This window comes from Nyctereutes procyonoides, unplaced genomic scaffold (genome assembly GCF_905146905.1).
Source record: "Nyctereutes procyonoides isolate TBG_1078 unplaced genomic scaffold, NYPRO_anot_genome, whole genome shotgun sequence".
Lineage (NCBI taxonomy): Eukaryota > Metazoa > Chordata > Mammalia > Carnivora > Canidae > Nyctereutes > Nyctereutes procyonoides.
In genome coordinates this window covers 23,056,019-23,080,480 of record NW_026575146.1, presented here as the reverse complement: position 1 = coordinate 23,080,480, position 24,462 = coordinate 23,056,019, and the positions used below count along the sequence as shown (strand labels likewise).

The 24,462-nt window shown below is 36.6% G+C and overlaps 1 protein-coding gene across 4 annotated transcripts in view; it reads right to left on the bottom strand.

Annotated features, from left to right (window-relative positions):
- DSE (dermatan sulfate epimerase) overlaps nucleotides 1-24,462 on the bottom strand; it is a 79,489-nt gene that overhangs the window by 5,663 nt on the left and 49,364 nt on the right. For 3 of the 4 annotated variants that reach the window (XM_055310416.1, XM_055310415.1, XM_055310417.1), the window contains 2 exons: nucleotides 6,520-6,773; nucleotides 2,316-2,555 (listed from right to left, as the gene is read on the bottom strand). In XM_055310416.1, coding sequence (XP_055166391.1) covers nucleotides 2,316-2,555; nucleotides 6,520-6,773 — 494 coding nt within the window. Of the gene's footprint in view, nucleotides 1-2,315; nucleotides 2,556-6,519; nucleotides 6,774-24,462 lie in introns of those variants that run through there. The other variant, XM_055310418.1, reaches the window with a different exon arrangement.

The window sequence follows — 24,462 nt, the reverse complement described above, 5'->3', positions numbered from 1 at the left end:
TGATCATATTTACATAATTTACAGCTGATGTGTTTTGCTTCTATCAGTTTAGTAAATGCTATCCCGAGTGAGTCCTTATGGTGAAATGTAATTTTCTGAGTCTTCTATTAATCTGTGAATTCCCTGAAAGCAAGTATGTTTTATTTCTCTTTGAATCCCCTGCCTGGTACAGTGCCTGGAACATAGATATTCAATAAGGGTTTGCTGGATTAATTGACACAAATACATGAATCTTCCTCTTAGAGGTGTTCATACTGTCTTTCCAGTTTAGGAGGCAGTCATAGACAGCTCACAGCAGTGATATGGCTGGCTGTCAGATCTCAGATCAAATTACAAAGCACTGAGACCTCTTCCAAGGTCCCTGGCTTTAGATGGCCTTTGTCTATCAAGATAAACTACAAAACAGGCCTCTCCTGTGTATCTAAGAATAAGCAATAAAACACTAGGGTTCTGAAAGTTAAGTCTCAACTAAACTTTAGAAATCTTATGATCCTTTTGCTCTGCGTTACTTTTTGGATATTTAATGCAATAATGGAGATTCTATTCAGTGTCCATATATATGCAACCAGAGCAAAAAGATTTAAAGACTGGATTCTTTACTGTAGATCTAGAATCAGTACCTAAAAATTGCATTTCACTGGAGGAAAAAATCCCCATCCTTGTTTCCTTTTTTTCTTTTCAAATTTTTATTTAAATTCTAGTTAACCTACAGTGCAATATTAGCTTCAGGAGTAGAATTCAATGATTCATCACTTACAATCAACACCCAGTGCTCATTACAAGCATCCTCCTTAATTCCCATTGCCCATCCAGCCCATCCCCCAGCCACCTCCTCCCATCAACCCTTAGTTTGTTCTCTATCTTTAAGAGTCTCCTATGGCTTGTTTCCTCTCTCTTTTTTCTTTCCCCCCTCCTCCCATATGTTCATCTTTTGTTTCTTAAATTCCACCACATATGAGTGAAATATATGGTATTTGTCCTTCTCTAACTCATTTCAGTTAGCGCATAATACACTCTTGCTCCATCCATGTTGTTGCAAATGGCAAGATATCATTCTTTTTGATGGTTGAATAATATTTGATTATATATATATATATATATATATATATATATATATATATATATACATATACACCACCTCTCCTTTATCTGTTCATCAGTCAATGGACATTTGGGCTCTTTCCAGTTTGGCTATTATTGATACTGTTGCTATGAACATCAGGGTTCATGTGTCCCTTAGAATCTGTATCTTTGTATCCTTTAGGTAAATATCTAGTAGTGCAATTGCTGGGTCATAGAGTAGCTCTATTTTTAACTTTTTAAGGAAGCTCCATACTATTTTCCAGAGTGGCTGCACCAGTTTGTGTTCCCACCAATAGTGTAAGAGGATTCCCCTTTCTCCACATTCTTGCAAACACTTGTTTCTTGTGTTGCTAATTTTAGCCATTCTGACTGGTGTGAAGTGGATCTCTTTGTGGTTTTGATGTGTATTTCTCTGATGATGAGTGATGTTGAATATCTTTTCATGTGTCTGTTGGCCATCTGGATGTCTTCTTTGGAAACTATTCATGTCTTTCCCCATTTATCAACTGGATTATCTGTTTTTTGGGTGTTACAAAAATCCCCATCCTGATGAAAATATGCCTACTAAACTTTTTCTGACATCTTAGTCCTCTTTAGAAACAAAGAGTTATAAGGCTATCCTAGAAACGAAAGTGTTCTTAAATCATATAGATCTTTTTTTAGAGCTAGTTCTCTTAGAAGGCTGAGCTACATGGCAACAAGGAATTAGAAGTTTTGTAACAATTCATTTTTCAATTTTTTCTATTTTATACTATTTATTTCAGTAAACTATTTAAAGAAAAGATTAAAGCTCCAACAAATATGTAGGTATAATTTTTCATTTTGAGTATCTGAACAGTTTGAAAATAAAAAAACTAAAAACCAAAAGAGGATCAATTTGGGATTGCATGTAAAGGAAAATTAACATGTAACCATAAATGTTTATAATTTGTTAAGATTCAAGAAAATGAGTTTGTATATGTATCCAAGTTTTACATCTACAAAAATAAAAGTGCTGTGGGAGCTACAAATTATATTTGATCCATCCATTATCCTCTGAGCTTTATAATATATAAATCACAAATCTTCATAATAACTTCCCAAATGCTCCGGTTATATGCAACTCTTGAATTCCTTCATTTTTTATTAAAAAATCCCTTTTATTTCAATATCAAACTCCACATTTCTCTTCTTAGTCTAACCCAGTTTCATAATTAGAAAAAACTGTAATAGTTAATGATTCTTCACTATACCTGGTAGGATGGTTCTATACATAAATGCAAAGTGCTGTTTAAGCCATGGGTGGCCAAAGTGGTTGATGTCAAAGTGCCTCTGAACCAGAAACATATACTGGAAGAGTGATCTCGTGGTGTAGCTGCCATATGCAACTCCTTCGTAGAGGGAACCATCTGTCACCTCTCGGAGCAAGACCAGAGACTTCTCCATGATGGTCAGAACTTGTTTGGTCCATAAATAGGCTTCTTGAAGATACCCTGGAGAATGAAAACACATGGAAACAATGACTATGGCTGCAATGAAGCATAGGGAAAATTATGGCCAAGTAAAACCCTCTGAGTTATCTGACTACAGTGCAAATAGCATTTTGTAAAACTCTCACCTACCAACATTATAAATCCAGGTTTGCTAATCCAGGTTTGTGTCGGGTCTGTGATATAAGTTAAAAAGTTCTTGAATACAAGTCAGTTATTAATTAAATTAAGATAAACCTTGAAATGAGTATTAGTTTCTTATCTATAATAAATTTGAAATCCCATCACATCCAAGATTACAAACTGCATATAACTTTAAGTTTACAAGAAAAGATCTGGGGGTACCGGGTGGCTCAGTCAGTTTAAATGGCTCTCAGTTTCGGCTCAGGTCATGATCTCAAGGTGGTGGGCTTGAGCCCCACATGGGGCTCTGCGTTGAGTGCAGAGTCTGCTTGTCCCTCTCCTTCTTCCCCTCTCCCCCACTCTCTGTTTGCACATGCTCTTGCTCGCTCTCTCAGATAGGTAAATAAATAAATATCTTAAAAAAGATCTGTATATTGAGACTTCTATTCAGTTTTTCTAAAAACCACTACTTGAAAATATTTTTGAAGCTTATCATTTATATAAATTGTGCCATTATTTTATAGGATTTTTAACAAGCTGCAAATACTATACAAGTTAAGCAGATAGTCTTCAATTTGTTCCATCATTAGAAGACAATTTCTCATCCTGTATGTGCCTTTAGATTCCACAGGATCTCAAAAGGCAGCACAGTAGGTTGAGGCACCACTGGAGTGACAATCTAATAAAAAATCTAGTGAAAAATATCAACTGGAAAAAATAAACAAAAATTTTAAAAATAAAAATTAAAAAAAAGAAAGAAAGAAACCACTGGGAGTGCCAAATCTGCCAAAAAAATGAGCTACAAAATTTTGTGCAAGCACTTCAACCTGTCACATTTTTCTACTTCTGCAACTAAAAATTAAAGGCCTTAAAATTTTTATGAAATACTTTGACTCAAAACTGCTAGCTTTCTATAATTCTTGCAAGACTAGCATTTAGGTAATAATAACAACTTGCATTTCTAAAACATTTGTAATTTACACAGCACTGAACACAACCTTACTTAATCCTTTTACTAATTCAATTAGGCATTATTACTCCAGAATTACAGAAAGCTTGACTTGTTCAAGACCTCTGACACATGACCAAAAAATGAACATAACCTTTGATCTGAATCTAGGTCTTTAGATTTCAATTTTGTTTTGTGTGCTTATATTTAAAACATACAACTGGTAAGGATATAATTAAGCTCATTGCCTCCCGATGTGGATGGAGTCTTGTTGCTTTGCTCTCACAGACGTGTATGATCACCAGCGTTGAACACTACCATAGCCTACTGTGCTTGTGTGTTGGGTGTGAGGGCTTCCAGGGGCCCCGGGACCACCAGATCTCAGCGTGAATCCAAGGTCCCAGACTCTGTCAGACCTGGATCCCATCTCATGAGGGCAGCACTGATCTCAGGCTCAACTTGAAGAGGTGGCTGTGAATGTACCCTGACTCCTCCTATCCAGCTCTACACCTGACATGCCAGTCTTCTGGATAGCTTTTAGTTTCCATTCTGTAATCATTTGGGTTTAAAATTCTAGTCGTCTTCATCTTTTTCTTCTCTGTATCCTCCATCTCTAACCAGACTCCAATGGAATGCTTATAATCAGGCCTGCTACTTACTGCTCCCTGGTATCACATTACCTGGTTTTCCCTGATTTTTTTTCCTTACAACCATCTTGTTCAGGAGATATGAGGCAATGTCTACCTTTGTAAACTTCAAATCTGTCAATATGAGGCACTGATATCGTTATTTTATTTCTATTTAAATTTTAGTTAACATACAGTGCAATACTGTTTTCAGGCGTTGATATTGTTATTGATGCTATGCCCTGTGCTTTACCACCAGCCATACACCCTGCTGGAATGTTCTTCATTATTTTCACTTATCCATATCCTATCTATCTTTCAAAGTTCTATGAACCTTCTCAAACTCACCTAAAGAACACTGTTGTCCTGAATTCAAGCTCAATACACTCAATTGATATTTAACCATAGCTTCATGACATCCCTTATCTCATTGCATATTCATTTAGACATTTCACATGTCTTCCTTCCAACTGATTTGTAAGCTGCTTCTGTGTGATCCTGTGGTCCCTGTGCACCAAGCCTTAGAAAGAGTTAGGACATCAGAGAGAACATTCTAATTCTCCCACTTCTGAGATTGTATGTGAGTCCAATGGGAAGTGTCAGTACACTAAGCTCCCCGAGCATCTATGAGGCTGGTCTGGGGAACATGGGATTGTTGAAACAGCCTGTGCGGTAGCTCCTAACGGTAGTGAGCATGCCTAGAAAGGCAGGATTATAAACCTGATTATTAACTGGGATGGGCAGGGCCAGAGATTTCACTTCTTCCTCTGTCCAATCATCTTATAAATATGTACATTGCCTATGTGGCGATTCTGCAACACTGTATCCCTGAGCCACCCACAACTGTAATAGAAAATAATTGCACATGGAAACCCCTGCCAGAGGAGAATTATACATTTTGACTTAATCTGAACCAGTGTTTTCGATGCCTGCATGTTATCTGGAGTAATCTTACCTACCATGAAGAATGAAGAAATAAGCTCTATTCCAGCTACTAAATAACTAAAAGTTTATATGAAGAAATAATACTATACTAGGCTAAAACCCAAGACCCCAGGCTGAGAGCTAGCTTATCCTGCCTGGGTTCCTTCCACCATTTCATGATGATGTCTTTTCACAGGCCTTGGGATTTATTTATAAATAGTTGAAGATGTGTATTTTGATATTTTATTAATTTTTTTTTTGCATTTTGATCTTTTAAATCTTGTTTGTTTCTGTGAGATTAGAGGGCTATAGGAGCTAGGATGAAACTTGGCCCTCATAAAGCTTTCCTTAAATTACTATAAATTGAATCTCTACTCCAAGAGAGGCAACAAAATATAGTGGAAAGAGAGTGAACTTTGAATTTGGCCAGAACTGGTCCAAATTCCCAGCTACCTTATATGGCTGATGGGACAATTAAATTAAATAGGAACAAGGATGAACACATGTCATATGTTTGATTCATATTAGTTTATTTTCCTTTAAGACTAATTAAAAATGATGGCTGGTTGATAAGACAAGGGAGAAAGCTAGACTTGAGGAAATCTGATGCTGGATAATCTACAAAATGCATAGTAATTCTTGTGGGTAAGTAGTCAAGAGTTCTGTTAGACTTGCGGGCTCCAAGTATATACTTAATATCCTAATAATTCACTGTGATCTTAGGGCTGCTTTTCTTAAATATAGTCTAATTAAATCATACATAGACTTTCGTAGGTGTTTTAATTAATTCAGAATTACAAGAATATCAGCAATATCAGCAATTACAAGAATATCAGTAATATCAGCAATTATGTAATACATTAAAGCAAAGTAGCTATGTGACCCACAAAAGTCACCTCCAAATTTGACCTAAATGATCTAGACTGGTTGTTTTAGAGAAAAAATTGGTGTTGTAATGATGCACATCTGTATGCAAAGAACATTCATTTGAAATAATAAACCACCTATTTAGCTTTTAAAAATTATGTTTATCCAGGAAGGCTGTCTTCACAGTCAAAATTCTCTGGGGAAATGAATATTCACCACTGACTGCATGCTGTAGGGATATGGCTTGACATGATCCAAAGCCTTACTTAAATAACCTGCAGGCTGATGTAACTAGCAGAAATGAAGAAGAGATGTCTCTCAACTATCTAAGAGAAGCCCTGGATATTACTTCATCTCGTGAGTCCAGTTAGGATCCAAGTATGAACATGTATGAAGTCTAGGTATAAAAATGCTCTGCTCACAAGACAACGGTGACAGATGTTGGCTTGGGCATTCCCTCAGCTGTATTCATACGCACCTTGATTCATCAAAACAAGGCTTCCTGTGAGCAAGGCCATGCAGTTGGTGGGCTGATGATTGTGAAGGTACTGAAATCCCCATCCTCTCCTGTATGAAGTTTCATACATATATCCGGAGACGTTGGCAATCACTTCAAGAAACTTTTCCTGTTGTGTCTTGCTCAAGTAGTTGTACAAGAAGTCATAGGCAGTGGCAAAACCAACCAGAGAGTGAGCAAGCGGGACTTCATCCCAAGGAGCATCTTTCACCAGCCTGCCAAGGAAAATCAACCACATGAATGAGTGCAACAGTCCCACAGCATTTATCACACTTTTCGAGGGTCTGTTTCTTAGGAGGAAAGGGCACAATGGAAGATACAATCTCAGAGGTTTAATGCCTCATAATTAGCTTCCTTCCACATTAGACACAGCATAAAGTCTGTCTCGTGTGAAAATTTTAGAGCGAATGCTTTCCTCTGTCAGCTTTCTGGCCACATCAAGATGTTGAGAATTTTTACTTTTGACTTTTTATTTTTGATGAGAGGTAGAAGAATATATTAAAATAGATCTAAGGCACATAACATGTAGTAGCAGGGCAAAATCTCAGAAGCATCTATTTAACTACTACTCACACTACCCTCTTTACAAATAAGAGGTTCTCAGTTCTGTTTTACGGCCGCCTTGGCAAACCAGTGGAAGCATGTATCCCATCCTATTTCCCACAGGCTGGACCAGGTGAAGGTATCCTGGCTTATAGTTTATGACTTCTCAATCTGGACAGACCCACTTGGTCAAGGCCATGAGGAGAATGAGAGTGAGTAGAGTGGCTAAAAATCTGTTAGTGAAATGAACTTATTCTAACTCAGATCTTTACATCTCGTTCCTTCTTGTAAGATGAACCGCATTGCCTTTAAGTTCCTTTGAGTATCTTTCAGAGAAGTGTAAAAACTGACCTGTGAAGTATGAAACCATTATTTTCTAGGAAGCCAAGTTTCTGCTTGGCTGGCTACATTATTCTGCAATGTTTTATTTAACAGTGCATGACCTGCATTACACAGGAAGCTTCGAAGGGATCTTTCACAATCACAATTCCGTGGAACTATCCAGAAAGCCCTCCCCATGTGCTCAAGATGTATTTGCATAATCTCTGGGACAGAGACACGAGTGAAGAGTGTGCTGTACAGGTGGGCGGTGGAAGAATACTCTTGATTGGGGATTAAATGAAAGCTTAATATTTCTATGCCATGAACCACTTGACCTCTGGGCAATCTGGTGAAGCCTCGGCCTCTTTCTCAGTGTTTGAAAATTCATAAGATAGAATACAAAGGGATATAAGGAAATCTGTTACTTTGACATGTATCTATCAATACAGATTTTTGGAAAAAATTGTGATCTCTGTGCCTTATTACGGTACTAAAAAATAAGATTTAATAGCAGAGACAGTAACTACTATAATTTATAAGTAGTAATAAGCATAAACAATAGTATCTACAATAACTATAATGTGATATGAAAATATCAAGTGATACTTACCTATGTCAAATTTGTAAGTTCTCCCAATATTACTATAGGGGTATCTATGTTCAAGATTTGGAAGAATTGCTAAATTTCAGTTAGAGTCAATGAAAATGAAGATGCAGTATTCCTCCCATACAAACCCCATCGATCCCAGGACAAGAACAATTAATATTCTGAGTGACCATCTCTTCTAGACTATATTCTTCTTTTAGGAGTTTATATGATGCCTTCTGTGGTCTGTGGTCACGTTGCAGAATTTCTTTTTTTAAAATTTTATTTATTTATTCATGAGAGACAGAGAGAGAGAGAGGCAGAGACACAGGCAGAAGGAGAAGCAGGCTCCATGCAGGGAGCCCGATGTGGGACTCGATTCCCGGTCTCCAGGATCACGCCCTGGACTGAAGGTGGCGCTATACTGCTGAACCACCAGGGCTGCCCACGCTGCAGAATTTCAACATCACTCCCCAACTGATGGTATCTCATTTCCCTTTCTCACTTTTTTGCCTTAGTGTTATGTGTGTATATGTTTATGTATCCTCTACCAGATTTTAAGTCCTACAAGTCTAAGGTTTTATTTTTTCCTCTCTTTTATTCACTACTGGATCCCTAATCCTATAATAGTGTCTGACACAAAGAAGATGCTCAGCAAACCGTTTTGGAAAGAGGAAAAATGAAGGAACAGGCCTATAAATCTAGGCCACACTATTAACAGTGAGTAAATAATCATCACAAATCAGAAATCTGGAGCAATCTCTTGGTACTTAATCATTATTTCAGTGTTTGGTTAGCTGTGGTGCTATGGCCTGGTGCTATGGCCTAGTTATGCAACCCATAACTAGGGTTGATGACTTTTTTAACCATCTGGATACAGACAAAGCCACCTTGCCTGTCAGCTCGCTAGTGTGTACTGGTTATAAACAGACTATGAAGAGTGCAAATTAATTCCCCACTTTTAGGGAAAAAACCAACATCTCCTGCAAGCTCAGTGCCAGGGAGTTAGGAACACAGTCTTCAGTGACTCCTGGTGGTTGGTGAGTGAGGCAGAGAATCTGAGTCATTTGTTTCCCAGCCTGTGTCTTGGAGCCATGTCACGATGCATCTATACATGACAGCATGTCCACCTATTATGGTAGAGTTGACATCAATGAACCACTACTGTCTGCCCAACCCTGGCATATTTGATTAACCAGTGAACTTATTTCTCTTTTTACCAGTGAACTTATTTGTATAGATCAAAGAACATTTATTTTAATTTTCATCCTTCGGGAAGTATTAGTATGCAATCTCTGTGAAAATCTCCAAGCTCTCCCATTATACTTGTTTATTCCAGGCAGTTTTCAACTCAACAAATGCTAGGACACCAATAAAAAAAAAGTTTATACAATCAAGCTCATCACTATATCATTATGATATCTGACCTGTAATAGTTACATTCCTAAAAGGATTTAGATAACAATCTAAATTGTTATTTTAGATAACAATCTAAACATCTAATATCTAATTGTTATTTAGATAACAATTGAGATTGTAATCTAAATCCTTTACCAATACAATCTGACCCAGCCATAGATACCAAGAGCCATGATGAGAGAGAGCATTATTTGACTGTCATGGAAACCAAAGGAAATTTGCTTCTAGCTCATGGATGGCAGCAAAGAAACTATCAGATTCAATGTGATCCTGACTACTGGTTAATAAATCTACTAGTGGAAAAGTTGGTTGAGTGGTGAATCATTTAAAGAAAAAAGTATAGATATTAATTTATGAATTTTATTTCAGCTTAAAATATCTATGTGTATACACATTCACCAATCTTTTGAAGGTGAGCTAAAAAAGCCTTTTCTTTAAATGTGGGTCTACAGATTAGTTCATTGTGGTTCTTTCTGCAAAGCACACACACAAACACATCATCACAATTTCAAGCTTAGTTTCACAATTTAGTTTCTCTATGATATAGGAATTAAAAATACCTGTGAAGGAATGTGGAATCCTTCCAGATTTTTAAGTTTTTTTCCCTAAACTTTAACAAATCTCATCCACACTAAATTATGATAGTAATCTTTTACGGTAAGTAATTCCAAAGCATTTAAGTTAGTTTTAGAAACATACATTCTTTTCCTTTTTTTTTTTTTAAGATTTTATTTATTTATTCATGAGAGACACAGAGAGGGAGAGAGGGGCAGAGAGAGAAGCACGCTCCATGCAGGAAGCCCGACGTGGGACTCGATCCCAGGACCCTGGGGATCACACCCAGGGCTGAAGGCAGGGGCTCAGCCGCTGAGCTACCCAGGCATCCCCATTCTTTTTCTTTTTGAACTCACACTTATTCTATTTATATAATATTAAAATTGTATAAGAACAAGTATTGTTGAAATTGGCATAAACCGATTTGAGAACAAATACCACTGACATTTGCAAACTATCTTATTCTAGAGATGAATGGACGTAGCAGAGGGCAGACAACTGGCCTTGACACTCAGCCTTCTATGAGAGTAGTCGCTGCCAAGGTTACACAAGTCAGTTTAGAGGAGGGTTAGGAAAATTTTTACTGTAGTCTTCTTTTTATAGCCTATACCTTCTCCCCTTAAGAGCCATTCTTAAAATAAGGTCTATGGACCCCTGGGGTCTCCAAGACCCTTTGAAGGAATCCTCAAGTAAAAATTATTTTCCTAATAATATAAAAATATTATATGTTGACAATTGCACTGATGATGCCAAAGCACTAATAGGTTAAAAATGCTGGCAGCTTAAATGAGAATCCAAGCAGGGGCGCTGAACTTCAGGTGATTCCGCATGCTGCCATGTACCCTAAGTTACAAAAGTAAAAACTAAAAAGCCAGTTTCTTTTTTTTTAAATTTTTATTTATTTATGATAGTCACACAGAGAGAGAGAGAGGCAGAGACACAGGCAGAGGGAGAAGCAGGCTCCATGCACCGGGAGCCTGACGTGGGATTCGATCCCGGGTCTCCAGGATCGCGCCCTGGGCCAAAGGCAGGCGCCAAACCGCTGCACCACCCAGGGATCCCAAAAAGCCAGTTTCATTTAAGGATATCCTTGAAAAAGTGGTCAAATGAGAATTTTATAAAATCTCAACCCTCTGAGTAGATCTCTCTTCTGTATTCTGTTATGAAATGGGAAGTATGTATAAAAAAAGTGCAGTGAATACCAAAGGGCAGGGACTGTCACAATGAAAGGAAATTGTGCATTAAGAGCTGAGCTTGTTCCTTTTTTTTGTCATGAAACATCATTTTTACATGAGAGAATGATGAACTGACAAATTCTAGTTATTTAGACTTAGGTATTTTTAAGCGGAAGTTTTCTTGAAAATGAACAAGGAAGCCTGCCAGTTCAAACAAGATTGAAAGCCTTTGTTGCCCAGGACAAAATTTGAGCTTTTTCAAGAGAAAATAAAAATTTTAGAAAGCTTGTATTTGCTGTCATGCGCTTAAGAGTTTACCAATATTCACAAACTTTTCTGATGAGGTCAGTGATAACAGATGTGATTTATTTTTATATTGTATCACTAAATATGTCAATACTTGGAGGACTGTAAGAACTCAGCAAACATTCAGAATAAAAAGGCATGATATTACAAAACTATACACAGATAAAATATAAGTACAAAATATACCAGTGGATTTTCCTGCCAATTAGAAGAGAACATGGTTTCAGATTCGATACTGAAACTTTTATGATCCAGAGTCAATATAAAATTAGCTTGTATGAAACTACCATTTGTCAAGTTCTAACCTAGTATCAGAGTATCCACAATTATCTGAAAAATTCTTAAAATACTCCGTTCTTTTCAATCACATATTGACGTGAAGCAGCTGTATGCTTCATAGAAATCAACCAAAATACCAACTGCAACACACCAAATACAGCAAAAAGGCAAGATTTGCAAACATGTTAAACAATGACCTCCTTTCACACTGTTTTGTTTTAAAAAATACAGTTATTTCCTCCTAAAAATATGTTATTTAATGTTAACAGGAAATAGACTTTTCACACTAAAGGAAAAAGAGACTTTTCCAATGAATGCATACATATTTGAAATATTTCTCAGCTTTTTAAATATAATAAATACTGATATTTAAATATCAATATAGTCCAGACAAGCAAAAAGCCCTTTAATGTCTTCATTAACTTTTAAGAATGTAAAAGAATTCTGGCTCCAAAAAGTTTAAAAACTGCTGCCTAGAATATTTTCAAAGACGAGTTTAAGTGATTTTATGTGACACAGAATGATGTGAACACGAAAATGAACTCTTAATTGCCTAGGCTGGGGGGTATGGCATGGATGGGGAAGGGCATAGAGCTTATCAAGATGTGCTGCTTCCAAGAATCAAGCTGATTGTCAAAGGAAGAAAAAAGGCATAAAAATCTTTCCAAAATGTAATAGCTTGATTGATTCAAATTTTTAATAATAGTTTTATACAAACAGAATGCCTCTATTATCATAAGTGCTTTTTGAACTATTATGTATACAGTTATAACAGAAAATCTAAGCCTATATTATTTAAAAGTGGGCAGGTTAGTTGATTAAAAAAACTAACAAAAAGAAGTCTAATAATAATGTTGGCATCTATTTTTATTTATATACATTTAAGAATGATCAAATGATTATATTTAGATTTTTTCATATAGTTTTAATAGATATGTATTCTTTAGAAAATAACCATCTGTGAAAAGATTAATGTTAGTATTACAAGATTCACAGAATACTCTTTACATAATCTTGTTTAACTTTTTATGTATTTATTTCATTTACACAAATTCCGTTAAAGTAAATATGTGGAAAAACAGTAATCTGGCATTTAAAATCTAAGAGGGGCCAAGAAATCACTGATATTTATTTAAATGAATCAACAGTATACAAAAAGTAAATACTACAACCACAGGGTAACTCATAATGCCCTTTGTAATGTTATTATGACTATTAGTCTTGCTGCCTAGCACTTTTTACAGCCTAACAGTTCTATGTCAGGCTTTTCTGTATGTAACTATATTGTGAAGATCATGATTTGATCCCTGGTATAGGCAAATTTATGTATTTTTATGTTTAAATGAAGCTCTACTATGTAACCTTTATAAAAAGCAGAACTCCAAACAATCCTTTCACTCATTTTGAGATAACATACAGTTTTAGAAACCCATAAAATATTTACTTAGTAAATTCATAAAGTAGAAGATTCATGTTTAAAAAATCTGGCTTATTTTAGACAATATATATTTATATCAATATAAATTTAAGAGAAAATGAAGGAAGGCTGGAGCAATAGCAACTTCACTTTTGCCAGCTTCACTGCAGCTGTGTCTACTGTAAATAAGCCACATTTTTGCCTACTGTGCACTTGGTCACACCACCCAAGTATGCCAAAATAAGGTCTTGTTCTATCTTAAAATGTAAATTAGTCTATTCATTCTAAAAGTGTCCTGAAGACAGTAATCTGATAGAAAGTCATTCAATTTTCACCCAAATGTCTTTGTGTGTTTGGAAACAACTTCCAGTAAGTTAGGAGAATCCAGTATTACTACTGTTTTTAAAAAACATGACTAATGGCAGTTGTGATTCATCTTTTTTTCCTCTGTAAGTTAAATGGGAAAACTAACCATAACATTAAATGTCAATAACAAGTTAAATTCTGTAAGTTATTCCCGTAAAACTTAGCCAAAGGAAGTGATTTCTAAGTTGTGTGGCCTTGCCTGTGAAGCATACTGGGGCCTTGACAGTGATTTGCCAAGAAGAGCAGGGTAAGCCTGGAATTTACAGAGCCTTGATGCAGAGACCTCTGAGTGGGTGGTCAGGTACCCAAGGGGCATATTCAGCTAAATTCTGGCCTGGCTTGGTGTCCATATTCCTGTTTGATCAGGTGGCTAAGGGTGGCATTTGCAACATCAAGCAAAATTCACTATTTATAGTTAAGAGGAAAGAGAGAAGTTGTACTTCATATTATATAGTAAGCACATAGTATGTGCCAAGCTCTTCATATACTTTATTTCACCTAATCTTCAAGACTTATATTGGGTTATTACATGCCCATTTTATAAATTGTAAAACTGGTATTTAGGTAGGAAAATTCCATGTTTAAGATCACAAAGTTAAATGGTGGAGCCTAGGATGGAATCCAAGACTATGTGAATCTAGACTTGTTTTATACTTCTACCTGGTAAGGGAAAGCACAGTGCTTTCAAAGAAAGTCACCATGTTTGCAATAGGAACCCAGCCAGAAGAAAGTGCTAAAGTTAGCAGACCTACCAAGAGCCAGGCCAAAAGGCACTTACAAGGAAATACAATCCAGGGTTTGAGCCCCGCCATGTCCATGACACCAAGGGAGATATAAGGCAAGAAATGTGAGAAAAAGAGCAGAAATTAGAAGAACAGATAACCATGACTCCATGTTCATGTGGTTGCTCATGACCCACTCAAGGAACATAAGATACCAATCATACAGAATGCCTGGAACAACTCTTCCTCTCTCCACAGACATCTGCTTAGTGTGGGGCTCATAGATTACTACTCTAGGTACAGCTGGTACAAGGGCTAGTGGGCCTGAACTTGCACACTGAGAGCCATCAGCTCCTTAGTAAGCTGGACAGGGCTACAATGGACAGAAATGGACAATGAGCTTCCCTTTTTCAATATCTAGTTTATTCCCTACCCGATAAAAGTAGTGCTGGAAGGATAACAGTATGATAGATTGGAAATTGACTGTATATTGAGAAATTGGGTCACTTGGGCAGTGCAGTCAGTTGAGTGTCTGTCTCTTGGTTTTGGCTCAGATTGTGATCTCAGGGTTGTGAGACTGAGCCTGTGTCAAGCTCTGTGCTCAGTCTGCTTAAGACTCTTCCTCCCCCTGTCCTTCTATCTCCCATGCTCTGCTTGTTCTCTCTCCAAAATAAATAAATCTTAAAAAAAAAGTCTTCAGGAAAAATAACTTAGCCCTAAGATATAAAAACACTTTCACTATCCATATTTCTATATTCATTAAGTTACCAGATTCACTATAGCAGTACCCTACCACTTAATTTCCTTTTAAAGCTTAGAATTCAATACCCCAAGTATTAAATTATAAAATACAAAAATTTAGGTCAGGTTGGCTCCACTCAAGTAGAACACTGAGGAATCATTTATATAAAAGCAGAAACTAAAGAGAATATCCATATTGCTTTAAAAAAGTATGATAAATAATGTGTAGAGAAAGTGAATTTGAATGTCAAAACATACCAAGCTAATGAGAATAAAATGTAGAGTAATGTTGTTAAATGGGAAAAGGCACTGCTATGTCATTATTCCAATGTTTAATTCACTGACACAAAGTCTTAAGCAAATATCCAAGTATGCCATCCAAGCATAATATAGTTAAATAGAATCAAACAGCATTTATAATTGTAATCCCTTTTAGCTGACCAGTGGGCTAGTGTCCAGCCTGGGCTAGTGTCCAGCCTGGAAAGATAAGAGGGAGAAACATGATAGGCAAGAGGATTCAAATATGATAACAGGACTCCTATGTCCTTGGAATGGCAGAGTTCAAAGGGCTAGGGTTAGTCCTTACCTATCAAATTCTAATGAAAAATTATCAAAGAACTCATAATGGAGAAATTCTGAAACCTACAAAGAATAGGAGAGAATAACACAGATTTATCTATATTGTTCACAAAGCTTAATAAAATGATTTTTGCCCATTTAAAAAACTATCTTGGTATTTTATAAGTTTAACATACTTTACATTTATATGTGTACAATATAAAACACGTTTCAAAGAGTTTAGGGTTCAGTAGGACACCTTATTGCTGTCATTGTTTTAGTCAATGACTATACAAACATCCAGTGACCATGTAAGAAACAATGCCTGGAAAGAAGGAAAAGAAGAAGAAGAAAGAAGAAGAAAGAGAGAAAGAAGAAAGAAGAAAGAAGAAAGAAGGAAGAAGGAGGAGGAGGAAGAGGAGGAGGAGAAACAATGCCTGAAAATAGTCAATGTGATGGTAATAAAAAAATTAAGCATGTGAGAATAGCCAGGGAAGTCAATTAAAAAAAGAACAATGATGGAGGGTAATTAACTCTGCCAGAGAAGAAAACATGGTGTAAAATTTCACCAATCAAAACAGAGTGTCATGACATATGAATAGACAGACACATTAATGAAACAAAACAAAAAAGGTGCAAAATATATGGAAATTTGGTACGTGATAAAGGAAGCATCCAAAATAAATAGGGAGGGACGCCTGGGTGGCTCAGCCGTTGAGCATCTGCCCCTGGCTCAGGGCATGAGCGACAGTCTCAGGATCGAGTCCCACATCAGGCTCCTCTGCCTTTCTCTCTGTGTCTTTCATGAATAAATAAAATCTTTAAAAAAATAAATAAATAGGGAAAAGAAGTAACTTTAAAAAAGTTATACTGGAACAACTGGACAATTATTTGAAAAAAGATAAGGTTAAATCCAAACTTCACAGAATATAACAAAATAAACTCTAGATAAATTAGGCATCTAAATGTAAAATATGAAATCATACTACTATTAAAAGAAAACACAGATGACTTCCCTTGTGATCTGGCCAGCTATGATTCAAAAGCAAAAAACAATAGAAAAATAAAGTGACCAGGGATGCCTGAATGGCTCCATGGTTGAGCATCTGCCTTTGGTTCAAGTTGTGATCCTAGGGCCCTGGGATCCAGTCTTAAATCAGGCTCCCTACGGAGAGCCTGCTTTCTTCTTTCTTCTTCTGCCTATGTCTCTGTCTCTCTGTGTCTGTCATGAATAAATAAATAAAATCTTTTTAAAAATTAAAAAAAAGAAAAAGAAAGTGATCATTTGGACATGTAAAACTTTAAAAACAACTTTTGCATAGGAGGAAAAAACCACCACAAGCAAAATCAAATACAAATAACAATTGGTAAAAAGTATTTGCATCATATATCTTGAATAGTTACACTTACTTAAACATACAAAAAGCTCTTACAATTTAAGAAAAAGATCAAAATCTCATTAGAAAAATGAACAAAAGACAAAAAGAAAGGTAAATATCTCCCCTCCCAAATTCTCATCTTCACTTATAATAAATATTATAGGGATCTTAGAAAGAAAAGAGGGAAAAAAGGGCAGGAGTTTATTCAACAAAATAATGGCTAAGGTAGGGAGAAATAAACACACATCCACATACAGGTAGCCCAAAGAGTTATAAAAAGATAAATCTAAAGAGGCGCACAAGTTGCATTTAAATTGTCCAAAACTGAAAATAAAGAATCTTACAAGTAGCAAAACAAAAGCATCTTGTTAACATATGAAGGAACCCTCATTAGACTATGAGCAGATATCTAAAACAGACTAAAAAGACAATAGAAAATATCAATGAAACTAAGAGCTGATCTTTTGAAAATATAAATCAATAAATGTGATATACCCACATTAATAAAATGAATGATAAAAATCATATGATCACCTCAACAGATGCAGAAAAAGCATTTGACAAAGTTCAATATCCTTTCATAATAAAAACTCGGCAAAATGGATGTAAAAGGAATATACCTCAATATAATAAGAGCCATACATGACAAGCCCACAACTAACATCATTTCCAACAGGAAAGCTAAAAGTTTTTCCTTTAAGATCAGGTACAAAAGAAGAATGCTGACTTTCACCATTTTAAAAAATATTTTATTCATTCATGAAAGACAGAGGCAGAGACATAGAGGGAGAAGCAGGCTCCCAGCCGGCAGCCCAATGTGGGACTCGATCCCAGCACCCTGGGATCACGCCCTGAGCCAAAGTCAGATGCTCAACCACTCAGCCACCCAGGCATCCCTGACTTTTGCCATTTTTATTCAGCATAGTACCAGAAGTACTAGACAGAGCAATTAAGGAAAAAATAAAAATAAAAAGAAAAAAGAGTATCCAAATCAGAAAGGAGGAATATAATTGCTTCTATTTAAAGATAGCATGATACTATATATAGAAAACTGTGAAGATTCCACCAATGAAACAAAACAAAACAAAACCTGTTAAAACTAATAAATGAATTTAGTAAAGTTACAGAATACAAAATCAATATATAAAATTAATTGTGTTTCTATACATAACAGTGAACTATCAGAAAGAGAAATTAAGAAAAAAATCCCATTTATAATAGCATAAAAAACTTAGGAATAAATTTAATCAAAGGAGTAAGTGATCCCTTTCATGAACTGAAAGAACTGAAACTGAAATTGTTTTTTTTTTTAAAGATTTCATTTATTTATTTATTCATGAGAGACAGAGAGAGAGAGAGAGGCAGAGATAGGCAGAGGGAGAAGCAGGCTCCATGGAGGGAGCCCAACGTGGGACTCGATCCCGGGTCTCCAGGATCAGGCCCTGGGCTGAAGGCGACACTAAACCGCTGAGCCACCTGGGCTGCCCAAGAACTGAAATTGTTAAAGTGTTCATACTACCCAAAGCTATCTATAGGTTCAGTGCAAACCCTATCAAAATTCCAAAGGCATTTTTCACAGAAATGGAACAAAAATCCTAAAATTCATATGGAACCATGAAAGACCCTGAATAACCAAAGCAATCTTGAGAAAGAGGAACAAGGCTAGAGGCATCACAGTTCCTGACATCAAACAATAGTACAAAACCACAATAATTAAACAGTAGTAGCACTGGTGTAAGAATAGACATATAGCTCAATGAAGAACAGAGAGCCAAGAAATAAATTCATGCATATATCGCAACTTAATTTCTGACAGAAGAGCCAAAAATATACGATGGGGAAAAGATAGTTTCTTTAATAAATGGTCCTGAGAAAACTGGATAGTTTCACGAGAAAGAATGAAACTGGACCCCTATCTTATACCACACTCAAAAATCAACTCAAAATTGATCGTAAGAACTAAAACCAAAAAACTCCTAGAAAAAAAACAAAACAAAACACAGCAAAACTCCTTGATTCTGGTCTTGGGAAGGATTTTTGGATCTGACCCCAAAAGCACAGGCAAGTATGATATCAAACTAAAATGCTTTACGGGGGGGAGAAAGGCACAGTAAAGGAAACCATCAGCAAATGAAAAGGCAACCTATGGAATTCAAGAAAATATTTGCAAAACACGTATCTGATAATGGATTAATATCCAAAGTATACAAGGAACTCACACAACTCAGTAACAAAAAAAAAAAAATAACCCAATTAGAAAATGGGCAGAGGAATCGAACATTTTTCCAAAATAACATATACATTTTCCCAAACTATATGTACAACAAGAAAAGGTACTCAAATCATCAATTATCAGGGAAACACTAATCAAAACCACAATGAGATGATCCCATCTCATACCTATAAGAATGGGTATTATCAAAAAGACAAGAAAAAAATACTGGTGAAGATGTAGAGAAAAGGGAACTCTCATACATTGTTGGTGAGAACATAAACTGGTACAAACACTATGGAAAATGGAATGGAGTTTTCTCAAAAAATTAAAAACAGAAACACTCTATGATCTACCAGTCCCACCTCTGGGTATATGTGTAAAGAAAACTAAATCAGTACCTTGAAGAGCTATCTGTACTCTCATGTTCACTGCACCATTATTCACAATACCTAAATGTGGGAACAATCTGTGTCTGTCAACAATGAATGGAAAAAGAAAATGCCACCCCCTCCTACACACAGAAGAATATTATTCAGCCATAAAAAGAAGGAAATCCTATCATTTGTGATAAGATGGATGAACCTGGAGGCTATTAAGCTAAGTGAAATAATTGGCACAGCAAAAGACAATACTGCACAGTATACATAAAATCTTTTTTTTTTAATTTTTTTTTATTTTTTATTTATTTACGACAGTCACACAGATAGAGAGAGAGAAGCAGAGACACAAGCAGAGGGAGAAGCAGGCTCCATGCACCGGGAGCCCGACGTGGGATTCGATCCCGGGCCTCCAGGATCGCGCCCTGGGCCAAAGGCGGGCGCTAAACCGCTGCGCCACCCAGGGATCCCTACACAAAATCTTTTTTTAAAAAGTCAAACTCAAAGAAACAGAAAGAATGATTTTTGCCAGGGTCTGGGGAGTAGGTGAAACGGGGAGTGGCTGAGAAAGAGATACAAACTTTCAGCTTTAAGATACATAAGGTCTGGGGGCACCTGGGTGGCTCAGTGGTTGAGCATCTGCCTTTGGCTCAGGTTGTGATCCCTGCGTCCTGGGATCAAGTCCTGATAGGGCTCCTGCAGGGAGCCTGCTTCTCCCTCTGTCCATGTCTCTGCCTCTCTCTCTGTGTCTCTCATGAACAAACAAACAAAATCTATTTAAAAAATAAGATGAATAAGGTCTGATGATCTCAAATGTAACATAGTGACCATGGTTTATACTCTGTATTGTATCATTGAAATTTGGCTAAGAGTGCAGAACTCGAGTGTTCTCATTTTATTTATTTATTTTTTAAAAAAGATTTTATTGATTTATTCATGAGAGACAGAGAGAGAGAGAGAGAGAGAGAGAGAGAGAGAGAGAGAGAGGCAGAGACACAGGCAGAGGGAGAAGCAGGCTCCATGCAGGGAACCTGACGTGGGACTCGATCCGGGGTCTCCATGATCATGCCCTGGGCTGAAGGTGGTGCTAAACCACTGAGCCACCTGGGCTGCCCCAAGTGTTCTCATTTTAAAAAAGGTAAGTATGTGAGGTGATGGATGTGTTAATTAACTTGATGATGAGTTTTCTTCCCCAGTGGATATGTATGTCAAATCATCATGTTGTACACCTTAAATATATTACAGTTTTATCATCTGTCAATTGCACTTCAATAAAGGTGAAAAAGTTTGAGTGTGAAATAAAGCTTTAATTTTAAGATAAATTGAAAGCTGAGAAACTCTTATCAGCAAACTTGTGCTACATGTAATGTTACAAGATTTCCTTCAGGCTGACGGAAATGATAAATGAAAACTGGACTCTATACAGAGAGGAATCAAGAACACCAAAAAGGATAATCACGTGGGCAAATGTAAAAAGACTTTTCCCTCTCATGTTTATATGTGTACGGATGCTCATTCCTTCAACATTTTTAAGAAAAATGAGTAGCTCTTTAATAAAGAAAATCTAAGTAACCTGAGGTCTGTTTTGCTGGGCTTGTTAAAAAAAACCTTACAGGGATCCCTGGGTGGCGCAGCGGTTTAGCGCCCGCCTTTGGCCCAGGGCGCGATCCTGGAGGCCCGGGATCGAATCCCACGTCAGGCTCCCGGTGCATGGAGCCTGCTTCTCCCTCTGCCTGTGTCTCTGCCTCTCTCGCTCTCTCTCTCTGTGACTATCGTAAATAATAAAACAAAAAAACAAAAAAACAAAAAAAAAAACCTTACAATCCACACTCTTCAGCAAGATCATCCACTTTCCTTGCTTCTTTTCAATGCTGCTCGGGCCAGAAAAAGCTTTGGCTGTCACCACAAATAGACATGATAAGCACCTGGCAAAACTGCAGGGTTTTTGGAGTGAAACTTTTCAAGCACACTATCAAAGAATGAGGCAGATCCCGAAGATGTTCGCCAGGGAAAGCAATCTTGGCAAAGTCCCGAAGTGAGAAAGCACGAGGAAGAGGAGAGATGCTTAGATCAGGGGTGCTGGGGCCCCTTTGACCACCACCAGCAGCATGTACTTGCCCCTACCAGACCCACTGAATCAGAAACTGAAGGTGAGCCTGGCAGTCCTACTAGCCCTTTGGGGGACTCTGGTGCATGCCAGTGATTTGAGAACCACAGACTGTGCTGTACTTAAATGTTTTAATATATGGGCATTCCCCCTAAGCTCTGAGGTACACTTACATTTCCCTCCATAAGTATAGACCTGTTTTGTGTATGATTCTTTGAAGAAACTGTTAATGTCTTTATTTCCTATGCTTTTTCCTAAAGCCCCTAAAAGATCTCCTGGAAATACTGAGAAAGAATGATGTGGAGAAAAATGCCATCAAGGCCATATTCAGATGGACGGAAAAACCTTTAAAGTGGATTAAAATATAATGAGAAAAAGAAGAAAAAAATACAAGTAACAATGTATTATGGGGTTTATAATAAATATAGAAATATAACATATTACAGGAACAAAAAAGGAGGGGTATTGAATGGAATTACATTGCTGTAAGGTTTCTACATCTTTTCTGAAAAGGTCTAATTTATATCTTGCAAATAATTTTTTTTTTAATTTATGGTAGTCACACACACAGAGAGAGAGAGAGAGGCAGAGACACAGGCAGAGGGAGAAGCAGGCTCCATGCACCGGGAGCCTGACGTGGGATTCGATCCCGGGTCTCCAGGATCGCGCCCTGGGCCAAAGGCAGGCGCCAAACCGCTGCGCCACCCAGGGATCCCTCTTGCAAATAATTTAATTCATAGCAAACCACTAGGGTAATTCAAAGTATAGCTAAAAGCTAACAGAAACAATAGAATAAAATACTAAAAAATATCTGACTAACATAAAAGAAGGTAAAAGGGGAGACACAGAGGAACAAAAACAGAAAACAAATAGAAAACAAATACCAAGTTAGTTCATTTGAGCCAAATCATCACTAATTACAATAAATGTAAATAGACAAACCCACCATGTAAAGAGATTGCTGTATGTAAAAAAAGCAAAATGGAAATATATTTACAAAGGCATGCTTTAAACATATAGACATAACAAACAGGCTTTAAGTAAAAGATGAGAAAAGGTAAACATTCAGAAAAAAATATGGGAATGTTTATATTAATAACAATATAGGCTTTAAAGTCAGGAATATTACCAGAAATAAAAAGATAAGTTTTATAGTGAAAATGTGTTCATTCACCATGAAATATAAGAATCCTAAATGTTTATACACCCTAACTGACCTTCAGAAAAATATAAAGCAAAAATTGGCAAAACTAAAGAAAAAAAAAACAGATCCACAATTATGGTTGGAGATTTTAATACTCTTCTCCTATAGATTGATAAAAAGAAAAAATTGTAAGGATATAAAAGATTTCAATAGTACTATCAACCATCTCAACTTAATTGACCTTTATAAAATACTACATCCAACAACTGTAGAAAGCACACACATTCTTTTTTTTTATTTTCTATTTTAATTCCACTATAGTTAACATGTAGTGTTATATCTGTTTCAGGGGTCCAATATAGTGATTCATTAATTCTATACATTACTCTGTGGTCATCACAAATTAATCCCTTTTACTTATTTCATCTATCTCCCCTCCCACTTCCTCCTTGGTAGCCATTAGTTTGTTCCCTATAATTAATATATTTCTTGCTTTCTCTCTTTTTCTCCTCTTGGCTTATTTGCTTGGTTTCTTAAATTCCATATGAGTGAAATCATATGGTATTTGTCTTTCTGACTTATTTCACGTAGCATTTTATTAACTCCATCCATGTTGTTGCAAATGGCAAGACCCCAACTTTTTATGGCTAATATTCCATCCTATATATATGTGTATATGTGTGTGTGTGTGTGTGTGTGTATATATACACACACCACATCCTCCCCATACACTCATCCATCAATGGACACTTAAGGTGTTTCTAGTATTTGGCTATTGTAAATAATGCTTCAATAAGCATAACAGTGCATGAATTAGTGTTTTTAAATTTTGGGGATAAATAGTAGTGTGACTACTGGGTCACAAGATAGTTTTATTTTTAACTTTTTAAAAACAGATTTTATTTATTTGAGAGAGAGAGGGAGAATAGGCACACAAGCAGGTAGAGGGAGAAAGAGAACCAGGCTTCCTGCCAAGCAGGGAGCCCAATGCATGGCTTGATTCCAGGACCCTGGGATCATTACTTGAGCTGAAGGCAGTTGCTTAACTGACTGAGCCACCCAGGTGCCCCTATTTTTTAACTTTTTGAGGAACCTCTATACTGTTTTCCACAGTGGTGGTACCAGTTTACATTCCCACCAACAGTGCAGAAGGGTTCTTTTTTCTCCACATCCTCCCCAGAATTTGTTGTTTATTGTGTTTTTTATTTTAGCCATTCTGACAGGTGTGAGGTGATATCTCATTGCAGGTTTTTTGCATTTCCCTGATGATGAGTGATGTTGAGCATCTCTTCGTGAGTCTGTTGGCTCTGTAGGTCTTCTTTGGAGAAATGTTCATGTCTTCTGCCCATTTTTTAATCGGATTGTTTTCTTTCTTTTTTTTTTTTTTGGCTTTGAGTTGTCAGGTCTCACATTTAGGTTCATAATCAAATTTGAATTTTTTTGTGTGTGGTGAAAGAAAGTGGTCCATTCTTTTACATGTGACTCTCCTGACACCATTTGTTGAAGAGACTTTCTTTTTCCCATTGCATATTCATTCCTCCTTTGTTGAAGATTAATTGACTGTATAATTGTGGTTTATTTCTGGATCTTCCATTCTGTTCCATTGATCTATGAGTCTATTTTTGTCCCAGTACTATACTGTTCTGATTACTACAGCTCTGACTGAGTCAACCAGGTGCCCAATTACTACAGCT